Source organism: Neocloeon triangulifer, unplaced genomic scaffold, assembly GCF_031216515.1.
Source record: "Neocloeon triangulifer isolate White Clay Creek 2 clone unplaced genomic scaffold, ASM3121651v1 ptg000011l, whole genome shotgun sequence".
Classification (NCBI taxonomy): Eukaryota; Metazoa; Arthropoda; class Insecta; order Ephemeroptera; family Baetidae; genus Neocloeon; species Neocloeon triangulifer.
This window is the reverse complement of record NW_026775553.1, coordinates 4,966,023-4,984,302: the sequence shown is the minus strand read 5'-3', so window position 1 is coordinate 4,984,302 and position 18,280 is coordinate 4,966,023. Positions and strand designations below refer to the sequence as shown.

The 18,280-nt window shown below is 35.3% G+C and overlaps 3 protein-coding genes across 3 annotated transcripts; 2 read left to right on the top strand and 1 right to left on the bottom strand.

Moving 5' to 3' along the window:
* Positions 1–1,811: 1,811 nt before the first annotated feature.
* Positions 1,812–3,787, bottom strand: LOC132195993 (lactosylceramide 4-alpha-galactosyltransferase-like). The gene is made up of 2 exons (XM_059618350.1): positions 3,146–3,787; positions 1,812–2,376 (listed from the first exon to the last, which is right to left on the bottom strand). Exons 1-2 carry the CDS (start codon positions 3,721–3,723, stop codon positions 1,863–1,865), a joined length of 1,092 nt encoding a protein of 363 aa, XP_059474333.1. The 5' UTR covers positions 3,724–3,787; the 3' UTR covers positions 1,812–1,862.
* Positions 3,788–7,116: 3,329 nt separating this feature from the next.
* LOC132195988 (lactosylceramide 4-alpha-galactosyltransferase-like) lies at positions 7,117–8,752 on the top strand. The gene is made up of 2 exons (XM_059618342.1): positions 7,117–7,727; positions 8,188–8,752. The coding sequence occupies exons 1-2, from the start codon at positions 7,210–7,212 to the stop codon at positions 8,699–8,701; spliced, it is 1,032 nt and encodes a 343-aa protein (XP_059474325.1). The 5' UTR covers positions 7,117–7,209; the 3' UTR covers positions 8,702–8,752.
* Positions 8,753–15,827: 7,075 nt separating this feature from the next.
* LOC132195994 (lactosylceramide 4-alpha-galactosyltransferase-like) lies at positions 15,828–17,460 on the top strand. Its single transcript, XM_059618351.1, has 3 exons — positions 15,828–16,043; positions 16,095–16,465; positions 16,699–17,460. Exons 1-3 carry the CDS (start codon positions 15,864–15,866, stop codon positions 17,210–17,212), a joined length of 1,065 nt encoding a protein of 354 aa, XP_059474334.1. The 5' UTR covers positions 15,828–15,863; the 3' UTR covers positions 17,213–17,460.
* The last annotated feature ends 820 nt before the right edge of the window (positions 17,461–18,280 follow it).

Genomic DNA, 18,280 nt, shown 5'->3' with positions numbered 1-18,280 from the left:
ATTTTATGCAAACGTGCTTTTAATTTGATTTTTTGTTTATCTGTTCAATCGTAATTTTATTTAGTAATTTTTTTCTCCCTGGGTTTGATTTTAATTTGGAGTATTTTTTAACAAGTTAAATGCTTTCCAGAATTTATCAACGGATAAATTTGAATTTAATAAAATCAGAGATGAACACAATTAAAATAATTAAATAAGTTTTGGTTCATATTAATTTAATAAACTATGTCAATATCAGACATATACATAACTAAATAATATGGATAATTTTAAAATATAGTGTTTATTTTGTTATTTTGAAACAAAATTAATTATTTTTAACTGAAAGTTAAAAAAAAAAAAATCAAACTTTGCTTGCGAAATTACAATAGAATTACCAACTGAAACCAATATATGTTTCAATTTATTGTTTGCAAGCAGAGAAATACATTAATTCAATCAGAAATTCTAAAGCAAGGTTTGGAGTTTTGAAGGATTGCGAGACTGCGGTTGAATAGCCGACAAAATCGAGTGCGCGCAAGAGGCGGCAGCGCTTGAATCGTAATTAATTCGATTCGCCTGATTCATTAAGCTATGTAGTTAGTTGGCCGCTTGTGAAGTTTCAATCCGTCAAGTTTGCTAACAAGCCTCTCAATGAAATTCCGCGGCTGTGCTGCTCGCGCGAATTTGCATCTTTTTAATGTGCCCAGAGATGAATAGATTTTATAGGCCACATCAAAAGCGGCGGCGGCGGCGGCGTTGAAACATAAGAGCCTTGAGGTTAGAGGTATTGCCTCCCTGGGGTGCCTTTTGAGCCGACGACTCCATTGTGCCGACGTAAATTTATACACACTCGGCTTGGTGCAGCTCGAAATGCCATGCACGTGGCACATAATGATATGTGTGTACATTTTATTAGGAGAGAGAGCGAGCGAGCAGTGTGGAAAAGCAAAGTTCACTCTGCGCGAGCTAACACCCGTATCACGGCGACATTTAAAAGGCATAAAAATATTGTACAAAAGGAAGGCCTAACCTTTCGTCTACCTTTAATATGTCAGGCCGGAGGATTGATCGTAAAGCTTGTGTACACACCGCGCCCATAGATAAAGCTGGCGAGGTGCTGATTACACCCATTGATTGGCGACTCTTAATGACGTGCCATGCACACAAACACCCAGATGGATTCATATTGCCACCCCTGCGCAGCGCCCCCCGCTCTCTCCACTTTAGTGCCGCCCCGAATGAGCTGTTGTCGATTTTATGTGCCCATAAAAGCATTTTCGAATCATTTCCGCCGATTTTTGCACCCCAAACTGCCCAGCGTATTAATTTTTATGTGTCCCTGCACTGGCCGAGCTGTGTCGTTCTCACTGGGGCTGAGGGCAGGTACCGAAAGTTATTGCCCTCACGGGTGCAAATTTCACTACAACTCAAAATTTTGAGGAAACATAATTTTTTTAAAAATAAAATGCACATCACTTAAATTTACATGTATTAATCAAAACGTACTCTCTTTAAAAAAAAAAAAAATGAGATCTAAATGAACAAGTACATAAACTTCCATTTTATAAGAATGATAAAAATTCTCTTTTTTTTCTTTTTTTCTTTAATAAATTAATTGGATACAAACTTTATTTTTTGAACGATCCTCTTGCACATTTGACCATGAATCCAGAACCGCGTTGATGCGTTGGGGGCAGTACGAGTGGTCGCTGGAGATGCTAAGGAGTTCATTTAACTCGTTTTTGAAAAGTGTTATTATTCATCCTTATTATATTATATTTATGAATTTGATTATTTTTAATGAAAATCACATATTCTGTGGTTCTTATGAAAAAATAAATTTACAGTGTAAATATATTACTTCCTTTATTGTACGATTTTCAAAAAGTCTTATAGCAACTCCAATACGCTCGTGGACAATGATTTTGGGCCAAAACTCCGTATGGCTGTTTAGACCCTACTCTTATAATATCCTTACTGCTTAAGTGATTCCATAAATGAATGCCTAGGCTGCTGCTGATTCCAATTATTACTTCATTTAACTTATCTTCTTCAAAAAGAAGTCTCCACCCATAATTTAGCGGATGGAAAACTGTTGGCGGAAAAAGTACAATGTTTGGACATTCATCACTTTTTGTATTGCCCAGCAAAGTCATATTGCATTCGCGCTGCAACATGCGGTTTATTAGCTGTGGACCATTGATCCCCCACTTTTCCCCATTGAAGTTACTATTAAACTCTTCTAAAATTTTTTGAGCGAATTTTTCTCCTTTTTGAAAGCCAAAAGCAGAGTTTGAGGTCAAATGAGGAGTCTCAAATGATATCCAATTGGCGGGCAAATCGTCTAGAGGGCGGAAGATGATCATGTCCAGGTCAAAATATATCCCGCCAAATCTAAAATGAAAAAAGTGAGATTAAATAATTATACTGATATAAATTAATTTTATCGACTTTCATTATATTTTTGTATAGGAAACCGTTACTTTTATTTTTATCAGCATCAAAATGAAAACATTGTTCTTGCAATTTGAAAGTGATAAATATTGCTGGGAAATAATTATATCAAAGGAACATTATGTATGAATGTTATTAATAAATACATCACTTGAGTTAAAAAGTTAACATACTAAAATTGAAATTTGAAATATATAAGGTGATATTATTCAGCTAGTGGGTACATCAATAAATGGAATTTTGTAGATTTTTTTTAAACAAAAATATTTTTTAAAACGAGTTTCTTGACAATTTATAACCTAAACTTGAAACGGGAAATAATTAAATTAGTAACTTTGACTAATCGCTTTTTACGTTTCGAGAACACGAGATATCTGACAGTGAGACAAAACCAGTGTAAAAAAATTAGAACATTCCTGTTGTGATGATAACAAATATTAATTGAGGGCGAAAATTTCCCAAAATTGATATTCTTTAAAACCAATGTATTAATGTTTTGTGCTGTATACATTTACGGACAGATTGGTGTGGTTTTAAAGGATATCAATTTTGGGAAAATTTCGCCCTCAATTAATATTTTATATTATCACAACAGGAATTTCCTAACTTTGTTCACTGGTTTTGTCTCAGATATCTCATGTTCTCAAAACGTAATTCCACGTAAAAGGCGATAAGTCGAAAGTTACTAATTTAAATACAGTTTTTTTACCTTAAAATTGTCAAAATTCGCATGGCGTTACTCCAATTCTCTACTGGGTAAAGGCTTTCGCCAATTTTTCCACTGTTCCACAAACTTTCCAGCGATGTCCCGTTAAAGTATCTCTCCGAACTGGTCTGCACGACTCTCACATTTTCGTAGTGGCGGACAACCAACTGCAAACCCTCGTCTTGGAGCAGTTCCGAGTTGACTGGTGGGTCAAGCAGGAGCAAGTAGACGTCCGCGAAGGGGTTGTATTTGGCCGCCGACTCAATGGAACACACCTGCCGAGGATTTATCGTCCCCCTTTTGGACGTTTCAATGAAGAAAATGGCTTTCCGTGATGTATTTCGAGCCTCCAAAGTGTCCAAGGCGTCCGTGACTTCCACCTGATTTGCGCCGTCGTCTTTGGGCTTAGTGAAATCGCCTATTGTACTCTTTTCAATTATTGCGAACTCTTTGGGAATATCAATCACTATTTTTTCATGAAACAGATATTTTCGGTTTGGAGTGACAATATAAATCAAAATGGCAAGATGTACAATTAAACCAACCAAAAGTGGTAGCAAGATCCTACTATTACGACTCATTTCTGCCAACTGATGGTATCCAGTAAGCAATGACAAATTATAGCCAGGTTAATTCTGTCCTGTCAGTGTTTTTGCTTGAAAAAGTTTATCATTTTCTTTTATGCATGCTTGTTTAAAGAGGCAACCTAGTCCTTGCCAGTTAAGTTTGATAAAGTATCATAGTATCAGAAAATAAGAAAAGTATGTGACATAATAATAAACAGGAAACTACAAAGCAAACAACTATAATAGCAGCGCTTACAGAAACTTTTTAAAAATTCAACTGGTTCTTGCGATACTGTTTTCCCAATAAATGAACAATCAGAGAAGACCTTGACAATTTAAAAAAAATTAAGCAACTGCATCTACGTCAAATCATCGTTATTTACCAAATTTCTTTGTTTTAGGGAGATACATCATTAAATTAGGAAAAATGAGCTGAAATAAATTTTGCCTTTGCTTCCGATTCCCCAACCTACCAATATACCTTACATACATACCTGACCACTGAACGACTGAACACAAAAATTATTATTTTTGTTTGTTGTTGTTAATTTTATATTTTAAGAGGTCGCTCTAAATTAGATATTAGTTTGTAGAAGGTACATTTTAAAAATATCAAACAAATTTTATTTCAATTGAATTTTAAATTATGTAGTGCTATAGAAATGCCATAAATTCCATTTTAATATCTTATATAGCTATCATTTGATATTCCTTAAGATATTATATCGTTGATAAAGGAGCAGAATAAGAATTATGCCCCTTGACTTTATTCAGTTTTTGCCTCGACTGAGCCGACTAGAATAACATTTGAATCTAGGCGAATGAATAATAAAAGTAAAACTGCTGTTCCGCTCAATGGCTGGCGTAAAAGTTTGTGGGTCTCGTGAATCTCTTTCTCCTCCCTGCTTTTGGGGGAGTGCAAATTTTTACTGCTTGTGACAGAGAAAGTTGCTAGTTTAAATTTATACAGCAGCAGCAGCAGTCGGAGCGCAGAGAGCTTAAAAAAGTCGCTCCGTGCCGGGGTCGCAGCAGAAAAAAGTGATTTTCAATTCGAGTGAGCCGGCGCTGCAGACCCGAACCACCAAATCACCCCATTAAGCACCGCTTTATTATAAATCGCGCGCAGTCTCAAGACGGCGATTTATGAGCCACAGGCCAATCCAATACCATTTAATTTTAAGGCACGCTCCAATTGCGATAACAATGTTTTCTGTCCCTGGCTGTGCGATTTGTGAGGCGACGTTCAAACTTTTTATTAGGGAAATCGACGGAGAGCAAAAGTAAGTTTGCATAGCTGAAGCAGAAGGGAGAGCAAAAACGTAATAAAAAGTGTGAGACTTGCCTCTTGAAAGCTTTTGGCACCGATCATAGTCTGAAACAAAATTGAGAAAAAAAATTATTTATTTTTGATTATAAACTCAAAGTTAAATTCAATTACGAAATGATCATAAATATTATAAAATAAAAAATAAAAATAAATTAGCGATCAATATTAGCCATTGGTTTTGGGTCAGGTATTTCATTTTGGTTATTATAGTCCTATTTCTCAAATTATATTTTATATTTTATCATTATTATTATTGTTTATTTGTCCACATTGTTACAAAACATTGATTACATACAAGTGCTGAAAATAATTTATTTAGAAAAAGAATACAAAAAGACACCACCATTAGTAGCAATCTCAATAAAACTTCTTGAATTGCATTGAATCAATAAAAAAATTATTACAGAAAAATCTTACATCCGATGATTTAGTCAATGTTTACTTTTTCATAAAATTACGTAAATTTTAACTTATTTTTAATTTTAATAACGATTTTAGCAGATTTAATTGTGACAAAAGATCCAAAAATAAGTAAACAAAAAAAATATTTTTATAATTATAATTATTCTTTTAATAGTACATTTTTGTTAGTTATATTTTCTAACTTTTTTTGATGAAGTTGTTTGGAAGGGAAATAAAAAAATCGATGGCGCACGTGTCCGAAGTCGCAACAGAGCAAAAAAAGCCCCTTGAGTCGGTGCAGGGCACTTTCGCGTACACGGCCGAGAATTATCATTTGCCGGTCTGGAGTCATTTGCGACGCGCACACGCATCGCTCTCCAAATTGCTCCACTTGTAGAGAGACTCACCCTTTCTGCCTTGGCTGGCGACTTTTTCAAAGACGTTGACAAAACGCCGCCGCCGCCGCCGGAGCCACCGAGAGTAATAAGCACTGCAAAGCAGCCCTCATTGTTTGGCCCTCAGTCAGGGCGTCGTTGTCGTGCATGACTTGACGCAATTGCGTATGTACCCTGCTTGCTTTACATAGACCACCCCATAGCAGCCAGGCTCGCTCGCCAGCAGCTTCTGCTTTTGTGCCCGTTTTCGCAAGATGGAAATTTTGCACCACTGTTGCTAACCGAAATCTCTCTCTCGCTCTTTCGCTAGTGTGTGTGTCTGCCCTCTTTTTTTCTCCGGCCGCCGCCGCGAGTGACTCTGTTTGTCGCCGAAATCGATACTTTAAAGAGCGAGTCACGGAAAATGAGAGCATTGCGCTTTTGCAGTTAGCAAGAACGTGTGACAAATTTCAATCACGTATTTTTTGGATTATAAAATTTTGTATGAAAATTTTAATTACGATTCGCATAAAATGGTACCCAGTTGTTAATTTTTTTGTTAATTATTGAAAAGCGTGTTTAAAGTAATTGTGTATAAAAATAGAGAAATTTTGACTATTGATAATTATGTAACAACATTCAAAGCTATTTTACCTTATGAATGTAATAAATGTTTAATAAATATAAATAGGTAATTGTCATTTACCTAATTATATTCAATTAAATTACTAATTGAAATTACTAATAATTGAATGGTGTTTGTGATCTCAAAAATTAAAAAAAAGTATATTTTTGTTTATTTGTCCAATTGTTGCATCATATTGTTGACAATATGATGAATTAAGCAACACTGAAATTAAAAGAAAAATAAATAAATAATATTACATGCTCAAATTAAATAAAATTAAATAGATTTGGGTAATACAATTGAGGTCTATAGGATCAATGTTTGTAATTAACATTTAATAAAATTGAATAACTTGTCTCTTTGCCTTGTCCGTAATTGTGACACCGTCTTTTCATTTCAATTATTATACAATTATTTCTACTCAAAATAATTGTGTTGAAATTCATACTTTTCACTTCTTTTTTTTAATAAAATTTTTTTATAAGGTACCAAGGGAGTCAGGAATACTTGTGCAAATTGAGAAAAATAATTTTCTGGTCGTTTATCAGCATTTTAGAATGAGCGCAGTCGTGCAATCTAAACTACGAAGGTCGCTACGTTGTGCTTGATCAGCTGCTAATTGCTATCAACAAAAGCGCTTGGATGTAGTTACTCAACTGGCAATGTTTTGTTAATTTTTGAAACCTCACCATTTTCAGACTTGCTCCTTCCTGCGCTGATAAAATTCAGTAAAATAGCAATACTCCGTACTGCATTACTTTTGAAACGCAATGTTGCGGTGCAGCAAGGTCTTTTCAACTCTCTTAAACTATTCCTTAGCCTTAATTTGCCTGTCTACCGTTTTGAGCATTATTTGGAAAATCATTCATGGAGACGGGAATTTTGTTTTGAATGAAAAAAACACCAAGGCGCAGCGAATCATGCTACCCGAAGCAATCGACTTCATGGCGACGTGGAATTCGACCAGACGGTCCATTTTTTTCATTGAGACTTCAAAAACAGGGACTTTAAATGCTCGGCAGGCGTGCGCTATCGAGTCCACGGCAAGGAACAACCCCAACTCTAATATTTTCCTCATTCTGCTGGACCCACCTGAAAATCCGATCCTGATGAAGCAAGAAATGGTGCAATCCGTTTTCAGATTCCACAAAAACATCCAGGTGCTAACGACCACTACGGATGAGTTCTTAAAAAACTCGCCTGTTGAAAATTTGAAGGACCTAATGTGGGAGAGCAAATTTGCGACAGCGCACACAAGCGACGTCACAAGAGTATTGACTGCCCTAAGGTATGGACATGTTTTATTAAAAATTTAAAATCTGAGCTTTCTACGCGTTTTTTTATTGGTCACGTTGGTTAGGCAACAGATTATTATTTGATGAAATCACAATAACTTTTACTGTTTTCAAATAATTTCGGAAACAAACGCAAATATATGATAGATTTTACTTCAACAAACGACATTTCAATGGGAAAACACACATACTTTTAACCTGTGATTGTTATTCAACAATTACAAAAACAATTTTAATATTACAGTTATTTTTACTAGATGCATCGTCAATTGAAAAGATAAAGAATATAAAGATTGAAGCAAAGATAAAGAGAGTTAAAAATCCCCTTAAATAGCAAATGAAAATAATTTCTTGTATCAAAAGATTTAGCTTCCTTTGTATTTTTTTTCTCACATTAATTTTACATTATGATGTGAAGCAAAATCCTCTCGACTAAAACCTTTAAAATTTCAGATTTGGTGGAATATATCTCGACCTAGACTTTATCATTCAGCGTTCTTTAGAAGAACTGCCATTGAACTGGGTGACCATCCAGGACAAGGAGTTCTGCGCGAGTGGAGCATTTGGATTAGAGAAGGGGAGTCGAATTGCCAGAGAAATGTTAGAGTACTTGAGTAAATCGTATAGCACTGTTGATTACACCAAAAACGGCCCCAATTCCTTCACGCGAATGCTGGAGCGCGAATGTGGCGTTGAATACGCAAAAGTGCCCACCGATGGAAGATGCCGCGACCTTGTAATCATTCCACCCGAAGGTTTTCACGCCGTACCATGGAACAATTGGACAAAATTCTATATCCCGGAGGCGGCTCCTGAGGTCATGAAAACGGTCAATCAGAGCTTTGGCGTGCATTTTTGGAACTCTCTCAGCCAAAGGGCTCTCGTTCAAGTTGGATCGGACCAGGCTTACAGCCGCTTGGCCAGAGAGCACTGCCCTAGGTCCTACTGGAACTGCGACATCTTTTGATATTATGGCTGTTTATTATGTGTTAACGAAAATACAAATGAATTAAAATAATTGTTTTTAATTAATTATGCAAGTAGGCACCATGAGAAGGTGATTTTTCAAGAAATCTTTATTTTACTAATTTGTTTGGAAAATTTCAACTAACGTGGAGCTATTTTTATTTTAAGTAATTTTATTTCACCATTGACGGATTTATGTTATAGAGAGCATAAAATTTTAGATGTAGAGGTTAAAGATAAACAGTAAATAAATGAATATTTATGAAGGTGAAATCAATGATTTAAGTTTGAACTTTCATGTTCTCAAAATTTATTTTAAGCATAGAAATTATAGTTTTTTTAACTATAAATTTTTTTTACTACATTCAGTTTTGTATTTTGTAATTTTTTATTAGTTTTAGTTGGCTTCTAAGTAAAAAAAAAAATATTTTTTGGGCCTAAAAATTTCAACCTAATATTAAAATTATTCCCTAATTCTCACTAAAAAAAAAAATGTGAATTTTTAAAATTTCTTTTGGTTTACATGATTCTACAAAAAATATTTAATTGGTTTCCAAAGAACATGCAACTAAAAAATGTTTTCGTTTTCCATTTCTTCAAATTAATCTCAATTAAAATCAGAAAAACAAACTGTAGATGAATCTACAAGACTGCAAACAATCCCGAGATGGGAAATCTGGGCCGCTGGGCGGCCCTGGAGGCGAGAAATGGGCTCGGCCGGGAAAAGAAAGGGCCTCAAGATGACCCAGACATAAAAGCAGCCAGAGCTTTCTGCGGGCGTTGTTTGCCGGCTCTTAAAGTTAACAACCTGCATCATGTCATCGTGGTGGAGCGAAATCCTCCTCGAATTTCAGTGGCCGTGCTACAGATGTAACCGCGCCGCTCGTGATAAGAAGCGAGCAGCCTCCTTTTCTTACAACCGCCGACGCCAAACTGGCAGAAATAAAATTTCTGCACAAATATAAAATGCATCTCTCTCTTTTCTTCTTTCCCGGCCGACAACCGGGACGGCTCGCTTTTTTGCTCTCGCTCTGAGCCGCCTTTTGTTTCCACGTCTTCTTTTCTGCTCGAGAGGCATTGCTTCCAGCCAGAGGATGCTCGCAGATGAAAAGATTCTGAGGCGGCTCTCTGCTCTCAATGAATGAATGGCTTAATTTTTGCTCGCAAAAGTATAGATATTGTGCTGCTGCCGAAAGAAAGGAGCCGAGCACTCGCTCCTTTCTGCTCTCTTGTCCTCTAGAGAATAACTTCATTTTGACGGTCCAACGGAAAACGAAAAAAAAATTATACACATCCATGGCTTTTACGCTCTTTGTAACTTTAAAGTTCACCAAAAGTTAATTTCACTGTAGAAAAATTAATTTTTGTTAGAATCAAAAAAATTCCAAATCCGAGTGTCTAAATCTAAATTGTATTTAAAATTTACTGAATTCACTCGAACTTTTATCATAATATTACTTTTTATGAAAAAAGCAGTATTGTAATTTTTTAAATAAAATCATTAGAACCAACATAAAAAATTTGTATTTTTTTATGAGTGCTTAAAATAAGATGATTTCCTGAAAAAATCCGAGTGCAGAGGGTGAATGATGTCTCTTGTCTCCTTCTGTGAAATACACGTACTAGGAAGCGAGTGAAAATTTAGTATGATAATCAGGCCAGACGACATTGTCTAGGTTTTTGCTTCTCTCGCAGCAAACAAGCTTTTGCAGAGGCGTCTCTCTGCTCTTCTGTTTTGCTGCAGCCCTTGCTCGCGCAACATCATTTTGCCGGCGAATATCGCTCGCCAGGCTGTCACTTATTTTGCGAAAGACGCGCGAGTGGAGATGAGCAAAGTGTTTTCTTCTTTTCTTGCGCCGCCGTCGCGCTTTTACCAGAGAGCGAACCTCATTCTTTCGCCTTAAAATACACTCTCCTTTATCCGAGGCACGATTTCGCATCTTTGCAACCGAGATGAGAGCTCACCGAGTCGCGAAATGCAATCCGCCCTTTGCTGGCTTTTTCTCTATTTGCGAGAAAATTAGAATTTCCGTTTGCCTACACGAAGACACCTGAAGCAAGGAAACAAAACTGATTTGTTTGCTGAGCCTCTGAAAATGGAAACATGATGATCAAAATTTTCCAGCTTTCGAGTAAGATATCCCTGATGGAATATTTGTCTTTTGGTCATATTATTATTTCGGAATTTGAATTATTATAATTATTTATATTCAATTTTTGTTTCTTTAAAAGTATTTGTAGCAACTCTTCAAGAAATAAATTAGGAGATATATTATACATACCATTGTACCATTGATCAATTTATTTCCTAATCAATCAATGGGAGCTTTATTCAAAATTTGATCAGCAAATAATTACAATTTGGCTTTATTCCTCTCACCATTAAAAAAATATCATAGCCGTATAGTCAAAAATTCTCTTTTCTCGCAAATCAGGATAATTAATATTTCATAATTAAAAAGCAGCGACGAGCGGCTCGCCGCGCGCTGTTTATGTAATTTTAATAAATTTAATGAAGCCATAAAGAAGCGTGCGCTCGCAAGCTCGGCGCAATTTTCAGCCAACCCTTTCCGCGAATGGCATGTTTGCGCAAATGAGAAACGCGAGAGAGATAAGCTCCTCTCTCTCTCGGCAGGCGCTTTAGTTTTCCCTGCCGAGCAGAAACACCACTTTTATTGCGGGCGATAACGAAATAAAGGCATTTTTCTGCCTGCTAATCTGACAAAGTGCTGCTCCAAATATTCCTTAATGTGATCAGAAATTCTGCGGAAGGATCGTAAAAATTTCGCCATTTTTCTCGCATGCTCTGTTTTAAAAATATTGCTCGCGGGCGCTTTTTAGAGTAAAATTTTCTCCCGTCGTCAAGGCGCGGTTTTTCATTATAATGAGCCGATCGTAAAAAGCAGCTCATTATTTCCTGGTGTCGTTTTCTTTTACGTCCTTTTTATATGTCATATCTAACGAAAATCATAAAATTTAAATGGTGGCTGCAGAAATTGACCCTTAGAGGGTGACAAGGGACGTTAAAGCGATCAACTTGTGCGCGCGGACAGCCCTTTTGGGATTAATGAACGTAACGTGCCCCCAAAGCTCTCGAGCGAGCTCTTTCCATCATCTACATAGATGCACATTTTTATCCACTGCGTTTGTGGAAAAATCTGAAAAATAAATTGACGAGACACGTTTTTGCAAGTTGAGTGTTTTTCTTTTCCCGTCGCCAAAATAGTTGCCCGTGTGCGCGCGTCACCGACGAAAATCCGCCCACGGCTGTTAATCAAATGACTATTCAGGCCAAATGCACGGAAATTGTCGCAAAGTCTGACGCCCGCAGCCGAGTGGGCGGACGGAAAGAAAATCCACAGCATAAAAAGCGCGCAAAACAGCTCGGGGTGACGCCACTACATCTATTTCTGGTTTGCATGTTTATCATCAGTTAGCAGACTTCAACGCGAATCGAACTGAATTTAATAATTTTTATATTATTTTCCATTGAGAATTATGTAGTCTATAAGTGATTTATTTGCAGTCTGGATTTCTGCAAAGTATTTCCTTATTTTGATGATTTTTGCATAAAAGAGTATTTAAAAATTAGGAATTGGGTAATTTAAAAAGAATTAAGGTTAATTAAAAAGCACAAAAGGCTTCATATTTAAAAAAAATTATTATTTTCATTGTTGTAATCAATCAATTGAAAATTAGAAGTGAGTAGTATCAAAAGGAATTTATTGTGCGTTCCGAAAAGCAATTATGGAGTGATTTTTGATATCAAATTATTTCACTTTGAGCTGTTTTATCCGAGATTTTTTCAATGTTCTATTTTATGAATGACATAGATTTCAAGGGCAGTTTTTTCCGGATGCTATAAGGGGTCAACAAACCACCAAAAGAGTGTTTATATTTGCTTATTAAAACGTATTGTAAAAAGCTGAATATGATTTTAAAAAAATATTGTAACGAAAACTTTTAGCTTTAATTTATTGTGCAATGGATTTTATTTGATATAAATATTTAAATCAGTTACAAAACTAGCACATGCACATTAATTCATTTTTAGCAAAATGGCTCCGAAGGAAATCAATATTTTTCCTACTACTATATTGTCCACAACTTAACAAACTGAAACCAATATATGAATTTTCAATTAATCAAATTGTTAAATGGAATTTTTAATTTGTCAAATAAGATTATACAAAATTATCACATGGGTTCTATTATGCCCGCATTTTTAAATACAAAACATATAACACATGAACAGAAATTCTTAACCGATATTTTTCCTAAAAAATTGAACATTTTGATTCATATAAAAGAAGAATGAATTCTCATAAACCACCAATTACTGAAAGCGAATCGACACAAATCGGAAATCTGGCCGGAAAATAGAAAAGTCCGGTCGTTGCGGCGGCGACGACGACGGCAGTGCAGCACCTTGCCATTTTGAGCGACGGGCACGGAAAAAGGCCGTGTTTTCCAGTCGGGTGCACAATTCGGCAGTCTTAATAGCACACGATCGTTGGAGGGCACTAAGTGGATCTTGTGCACGGGAGCAGCTCAGCGCAGCAACTTGTGCTCGACGGCGCGCGAGAACCTGCACCTATCCACCTTTTCGCGGAAAATTCCTTCCGGCGTTCGCGGAAAGAGCGCCCGGTCGATTTCCAATTGGATATCTGCGACATAATTTGGCGACATGTCAAGAGCTGATAATATTTTGTCGTTTAGACAGGTGGAGCGCAAACTTCAACGGATGTGTTGTGATCGGCTTGCAAGAGCACTTCAAACATTTGTTATCAGTTAATCACTCACAATCAGCTTAAAATCATAAAGTGTGTGCAAATAAGTCAGATTTTGTCCCAATAGATATGAATTAAAAAAAATCTGAACTAATTATTTTGCCTTATTAAAAATCCCCCTAATTATTTATAATTATTTCTCGCCTCTTCATTATTGAATATTTTTCATTCTTTTTTTTTTAAATAAACTGCAATTATTTTTATCATTTATATTTAAAATTAGTAAAAATAAAATAAGCCTCTTAGAAGTTGCTCGGAAAAATTATAAAATGTAAGCATTGTAAATTGTATTACCATTTTTGTATGTTGTACACACATGTGTTTAATAAATATTTTGATGATGATATTTAAAATTAGCAGATTTATATAATGTTGTAATTTTACTTTCATCCCATCTTGGATGAATAAAAAAGTAGATTTTGCGCCACTAAAAAATCCCAGTTCTTGTTATGATTTAATTTAATTATATAAAATCGTACAAAATACAGAATCTAAGCCAAAAATTTGCACATCCAGCTTTATAGATAAAGAAAAGAAAAACAAAAATAATCTTTTCTTACTTTTCCATGTTGTTTCTTGATGAATTTATATTCACTGTTGTAAAATATTCACCCTCTGCTGAAAACCAAAACACTAAAACCGGCTGAGGTCTCATTTTTAAATTTTCATATTTAATCTAGGCTTGGTTAATAGTGTGTATGGCGGGTAGCGTGAAATTCAATCATCCGGCGTTGCAGCAAGAGACATTAAAAAGTTATAGGGTCTTGCGAGCGAGGGGCGCGATTCGGAGGCGCGGTAATGAGGGCGGTAATGATGCGACGATGAATGTTTTTATGCAGCGGCAAATAAAAAGTAACGGGCGCGGAGCACTACTTATTTTTGAGTCATTTATTTCAAATGGCGAGTGACACAGAAAAATGGGCGCACGCGGCAGGCGCACATAATAAACGATTTGATGCAGAAAAAAGTCGCGTCGCGCCGGCCAGCAGCGCGTCAATGAGAGGAGACGCACCCTGCAGAGTAATAACAAGAGCTCTCCAGCCCATTTGAATGATGATGTAATAAAACGAGAAATAATTTGCGCGCCGCTCGCTCGCATTTTGTGGAGTGCGTTTCCTTATGTCGCTCGCTCGTAAAACGCGCGCGCGCTCATTACGCCGGATTTGCCGCTTTCGTCCGGCGAGTATCATCATCACATTTGCATAACCGTGCCTCTCCTCAGCCGATGCGAAACAAACTGCTCAAGCAATTTCCAAAAGAAAAAGGTTTGCTTTTCAAGTAGAAAATAAAGATGATTAATATTTTCATAATTAAGTGTATATTAATTATTTACTTAAAATTCTAATAATTTTTTAAATATAAAATTACTATCAGGATACCTACTACAACATATGTTTATGATTTCTTAAGCCATATGTTAAAAACGGCTGGAAATTTTGAAAAACTGTGCACAAACAAGGTTAGATTTTAATTAAAAATAAACTTTTTTCTCTGTAGTAACGTCTTTAAAATGGAAAAGCATTCTGATTATATTTTTTTATATATATAAGTTTGCATTGTATGCAAATTCGTCACTTTTTAATCGGAGCAAGCGTTTGAATTTCAAATCATTTCAAATATGTCAAATCTTTTTTGTTGCTTTGAATCTTTTATCGAATCGCTCAAAAGGTCCAGCGGAATTCCAGCAGCATATTATAGCGCCAAAAGCCGAACATAAAATTAATATCGAGCGCCTGGAATTGGGGAGCGGTCGTTTCATTGGTCAGGGGTTGTGTGTTTTCAGCAGGGATTTAATTGTCAATAAAGCGGCGGCGCCAGTGAACGTGCCGACTACGAAAAGAGCCTCGGCAAAATTATAAAATGCGTTGTGTGTTCACGTCAACGCTCTAATTGTATGGAGGCGATGCATATTTGATGGCGAAAGCAAAAAAATTTGTGATTAATTTTCAACTTGTGAGTGCTGCATACCTAAAGTTAATTCTTTTTTTACATTTTGTTGCTTTGAATGTGAAAAGTGAGATTTTATCTTATGTAAGATTTGTAAATTAATTTTATCCATACCTTTATGAAAAAAGAGATGATACTTTTTAATATTAAAATGAATATCTTTAACAAGAGAAATCTGATTTTTTTTCACATGCATGTAATGGGATAACCAGGGTGTCGAATATTAGCTGAAAATAATTTTTATCTAGACTAAACATTCAATATTTGAAGTGGCTTTTATCAGCGCAAACATTGATGTGGTCCGCTTAGATGAAGTATATTTTTTGATAACTTTGTTATTGCTTCACGTATTTTATCCCACCACACATCTAAAAGATTATCGATCAAAATTTATATCACTTATGAGTTGAGCATTGGTGAGTGACGATGCAGCGTTTCGAGAGGAGGCTGAAATTTTTTGTTTTAGCTTTACTTCTTCTTCCAGCGACTTACTTTGGTGTTGGATATTTGAAGTGCAAAAGTCCTTTAGATTACGACATATATGTCAGTGGCGCAGACGTTAGTGGTGACTATTTTACTGAAGAGGAGGACATTAACGAATTCAAGGTGAGCCAATTTTCAAATGTGCTTAAAGTTCTCGATAATCCTGATGTATAGGTCACGGATGCATTAGAAACCTTGGAAGCACGCAGTTCATCTCGAAAAGCTATTTTCTTCATCGAAACGTCGAGAAGAGGGACAATAAATCCTCGTCAGATGTGTGCCATCGAGTCGGCGGCCAAAAACAACCCTTTCTCGGACGTCTATCTTCTTCTGCTTGACCCACCAGTCAACTCCAGTTTAATGAATAACGAACAATTGAAGTTTGTTGTCCGCTTCTATAAGAATTTGAAAATAGTGCAGACTACTTCGGAAAGTTACTTCGCTGGAACAGCACTGCAAACATTGGGGAGAAATGGCAAAATTGGCCAGAGCAATTACCCAGTAGAGCACATGAGTGATGTTATGAGAATATTGACAATTCTGAGGTGAATATTCGTATGTTAATTTCCAATTTTGTTTTTTTAACTGTTCTAAAATTTATTGTTTAAAAAAAGAAATCAAATTCAAAATGGTTTTCTTATAAATGAAACTGAAATTGAATAAATTAAAATTTACAGTTTCCACTGTAACTGCAGGGTTATAATATTGTAATATTTTATTTCATAAGTTTTAATATTTTAATAATTAATTCTATTCTCATAACATATTATTTTTTCAGATTTGGAGGCATTTATTTCGACCTGGACGTGATGATCCTACGCTCTCTAGAGACTTTGGCAGAAAATTGGGTTTCATTTGAGACAGAAGACGCATGCTCAAGTTCTGCATTTGGTTTCCAAAAGGGACAAAAATTGGCTCAAAAAATGGCTGTCGAGCTGAATAGGAACTTTGATGGGGATGAGTGGGGTAACAATGGACCAGGACTATTTACTCGCATGTTGAAGCGCGAATGTGAGATCTCAGCTAAAAGTAAAACAAGTGAAAAGTGTCCAGATATTACTGTGCTACCGCCGTCAGTTTTTCATTCAATCGAATATCTCAGTTGGCAACTTTTTTTCGATAGAACTGCGCTCAGTCAGGTATATAGCAAGGTCAAAGACAGTCTAGGCGTGCATTTGTGGAATCACTTCAGCCACGAGGGTGTTGTAATTATAGGATCAAACCAACCGTACGGCTACTTTGCCCAAAAACATTGTCCCAGGGCATATTGGAGTTGCAACCAGATCTTTTAAAATAAATATTCTGTTCATTAATACAATTAAGAAAAATTCTTTGGACCTCAATTGCAAGACTTTAGTACAAAAAAGGTAAAAAACCATATCTAGCATAATTGTTTTTAATAATTATTGTTTTTTGTATGTATTTTTTTTATTGCAAATTTTGTTTTCCTGTATCTTTTCCCCTCAATTATATTGATTTGTATTTATGAATGTCTCTTTTTAGGAAATTTCCTTTATGTGATACATCAGTATTAAAATAATTTGCAACTAAACAGTAATAATTTGATTTTTTATTTAAAAAAAAAATGTAATTCAATAAAAGCTTATACACTTCAATTTTTTTTTGCAAGTTTGGTTCAATCAGGAATTTAAGCATTGCAGTTAATTTAAGTCTTGACTCGAGTGGATAAAATATTATAATTTTTCCATTAATTAATATATTTTAAACATTAATTATGTAATTATATGCATACTTTTTTTCATTTTGCTACATTACATGACTGCATTGTACTTTGAGAAGGATTTTATTTTTATATAATATTTGTTCCGGGATAATAAGATAACATCGCTATAAAAATGAATCATGCCATTACTTTAAGTAACCTTGCTCTTTAATCATAATTAAATAATAAATTTTTTTATTATTTTTTTAACTAAATTAAAAAAAATTAACAAATATAATATGGTTTAAAATATAAAAATCTTATTAACCAATTTAAAAAATAATAAATCTTCTGCGTTACATAGTTATACTTGCTGTTTGTTACTTTTGTCAAAAATCAGTGAGCAAAAATTTATGTAATCAAAACTAACAAAAAAATTATTTTTAAACACCTAAAAATTGTCATTGTCATTAAATTTTCTTAAAAATATCCCTCATTTCAAAAGCGTTTAAGTCTGAAATGATTGTTTAAAAGATAGGCATAATTTTCAAACAATTTCTTGGTAAATAATTCTTTTACTTAACGATTGCACCAATTAAAAACGGGGACAGACAATGGTGTTGAGCGAGAAACAAGTTTAATTGGTCGCTAGCGGGTGCAGGAGAGTAACGAGGTGATTTGGCCAGGCCCGAGGTGA

What these genes read in the sequence shown, in the direction of transcription:
- LOC132195993 (XM_059618350.1), bottom strand. Translation starts at nt 3,723, where the DNA reads ATGAGTCGTAATAGTAGGATCTTGCTACCACTTTTGGTTGGTTTAATT. An exon ending in CGAATTTTGACAATTTTAAG is followed by an intron (nt 2,377 to 3,145) that starts GTAAAAAAACTG and finishes TTTTCATTTTAG; the next exon opens with ATTTGGCGGGATATATTTTG.
- LOC132195988 (XM_059618342.1), top strand. Translation starts at nt 7,210, where the DNA reads ATGTTGCGGTGCAGCAAGGTCTTTTCAACTCTCTTAAACTATTCCTTA. An exon ending in AGAGTATTGACTGCCCTAAG is followed by an intron (nt 7,728 to 8,187) that starts GTATGGACATGT and finishes TTAAAATTTCAG; the next exon opens with ATTTGGTGGAATATATCTCG.
- LOC132195994 (XM_059618351.1), top strand. Translation starts at nt 15,864, where the DNA reads ATGCAGCGTTTCGAGAGGAGGCTGAAATTTTTTGTTTTAGCTTTACTT. An exon ending in AGGACATTAACGAATTCAAG is followed by an intron (nt 16,044 to 16,094) that starts GTGAGCCAATTT and finishes CCTGATGTATAG; the next exon opens with GTCACGGATGCATTAGAAAC. An exon ending in AGAATATTGACAATTCTGAG is followed by an intron (nt 16,466 to 16,698) that starts GTGAATATTCGT and finishes TTATTTTTTCAG; the next exon opens with ATTTGGAGGCATTTATTTCG.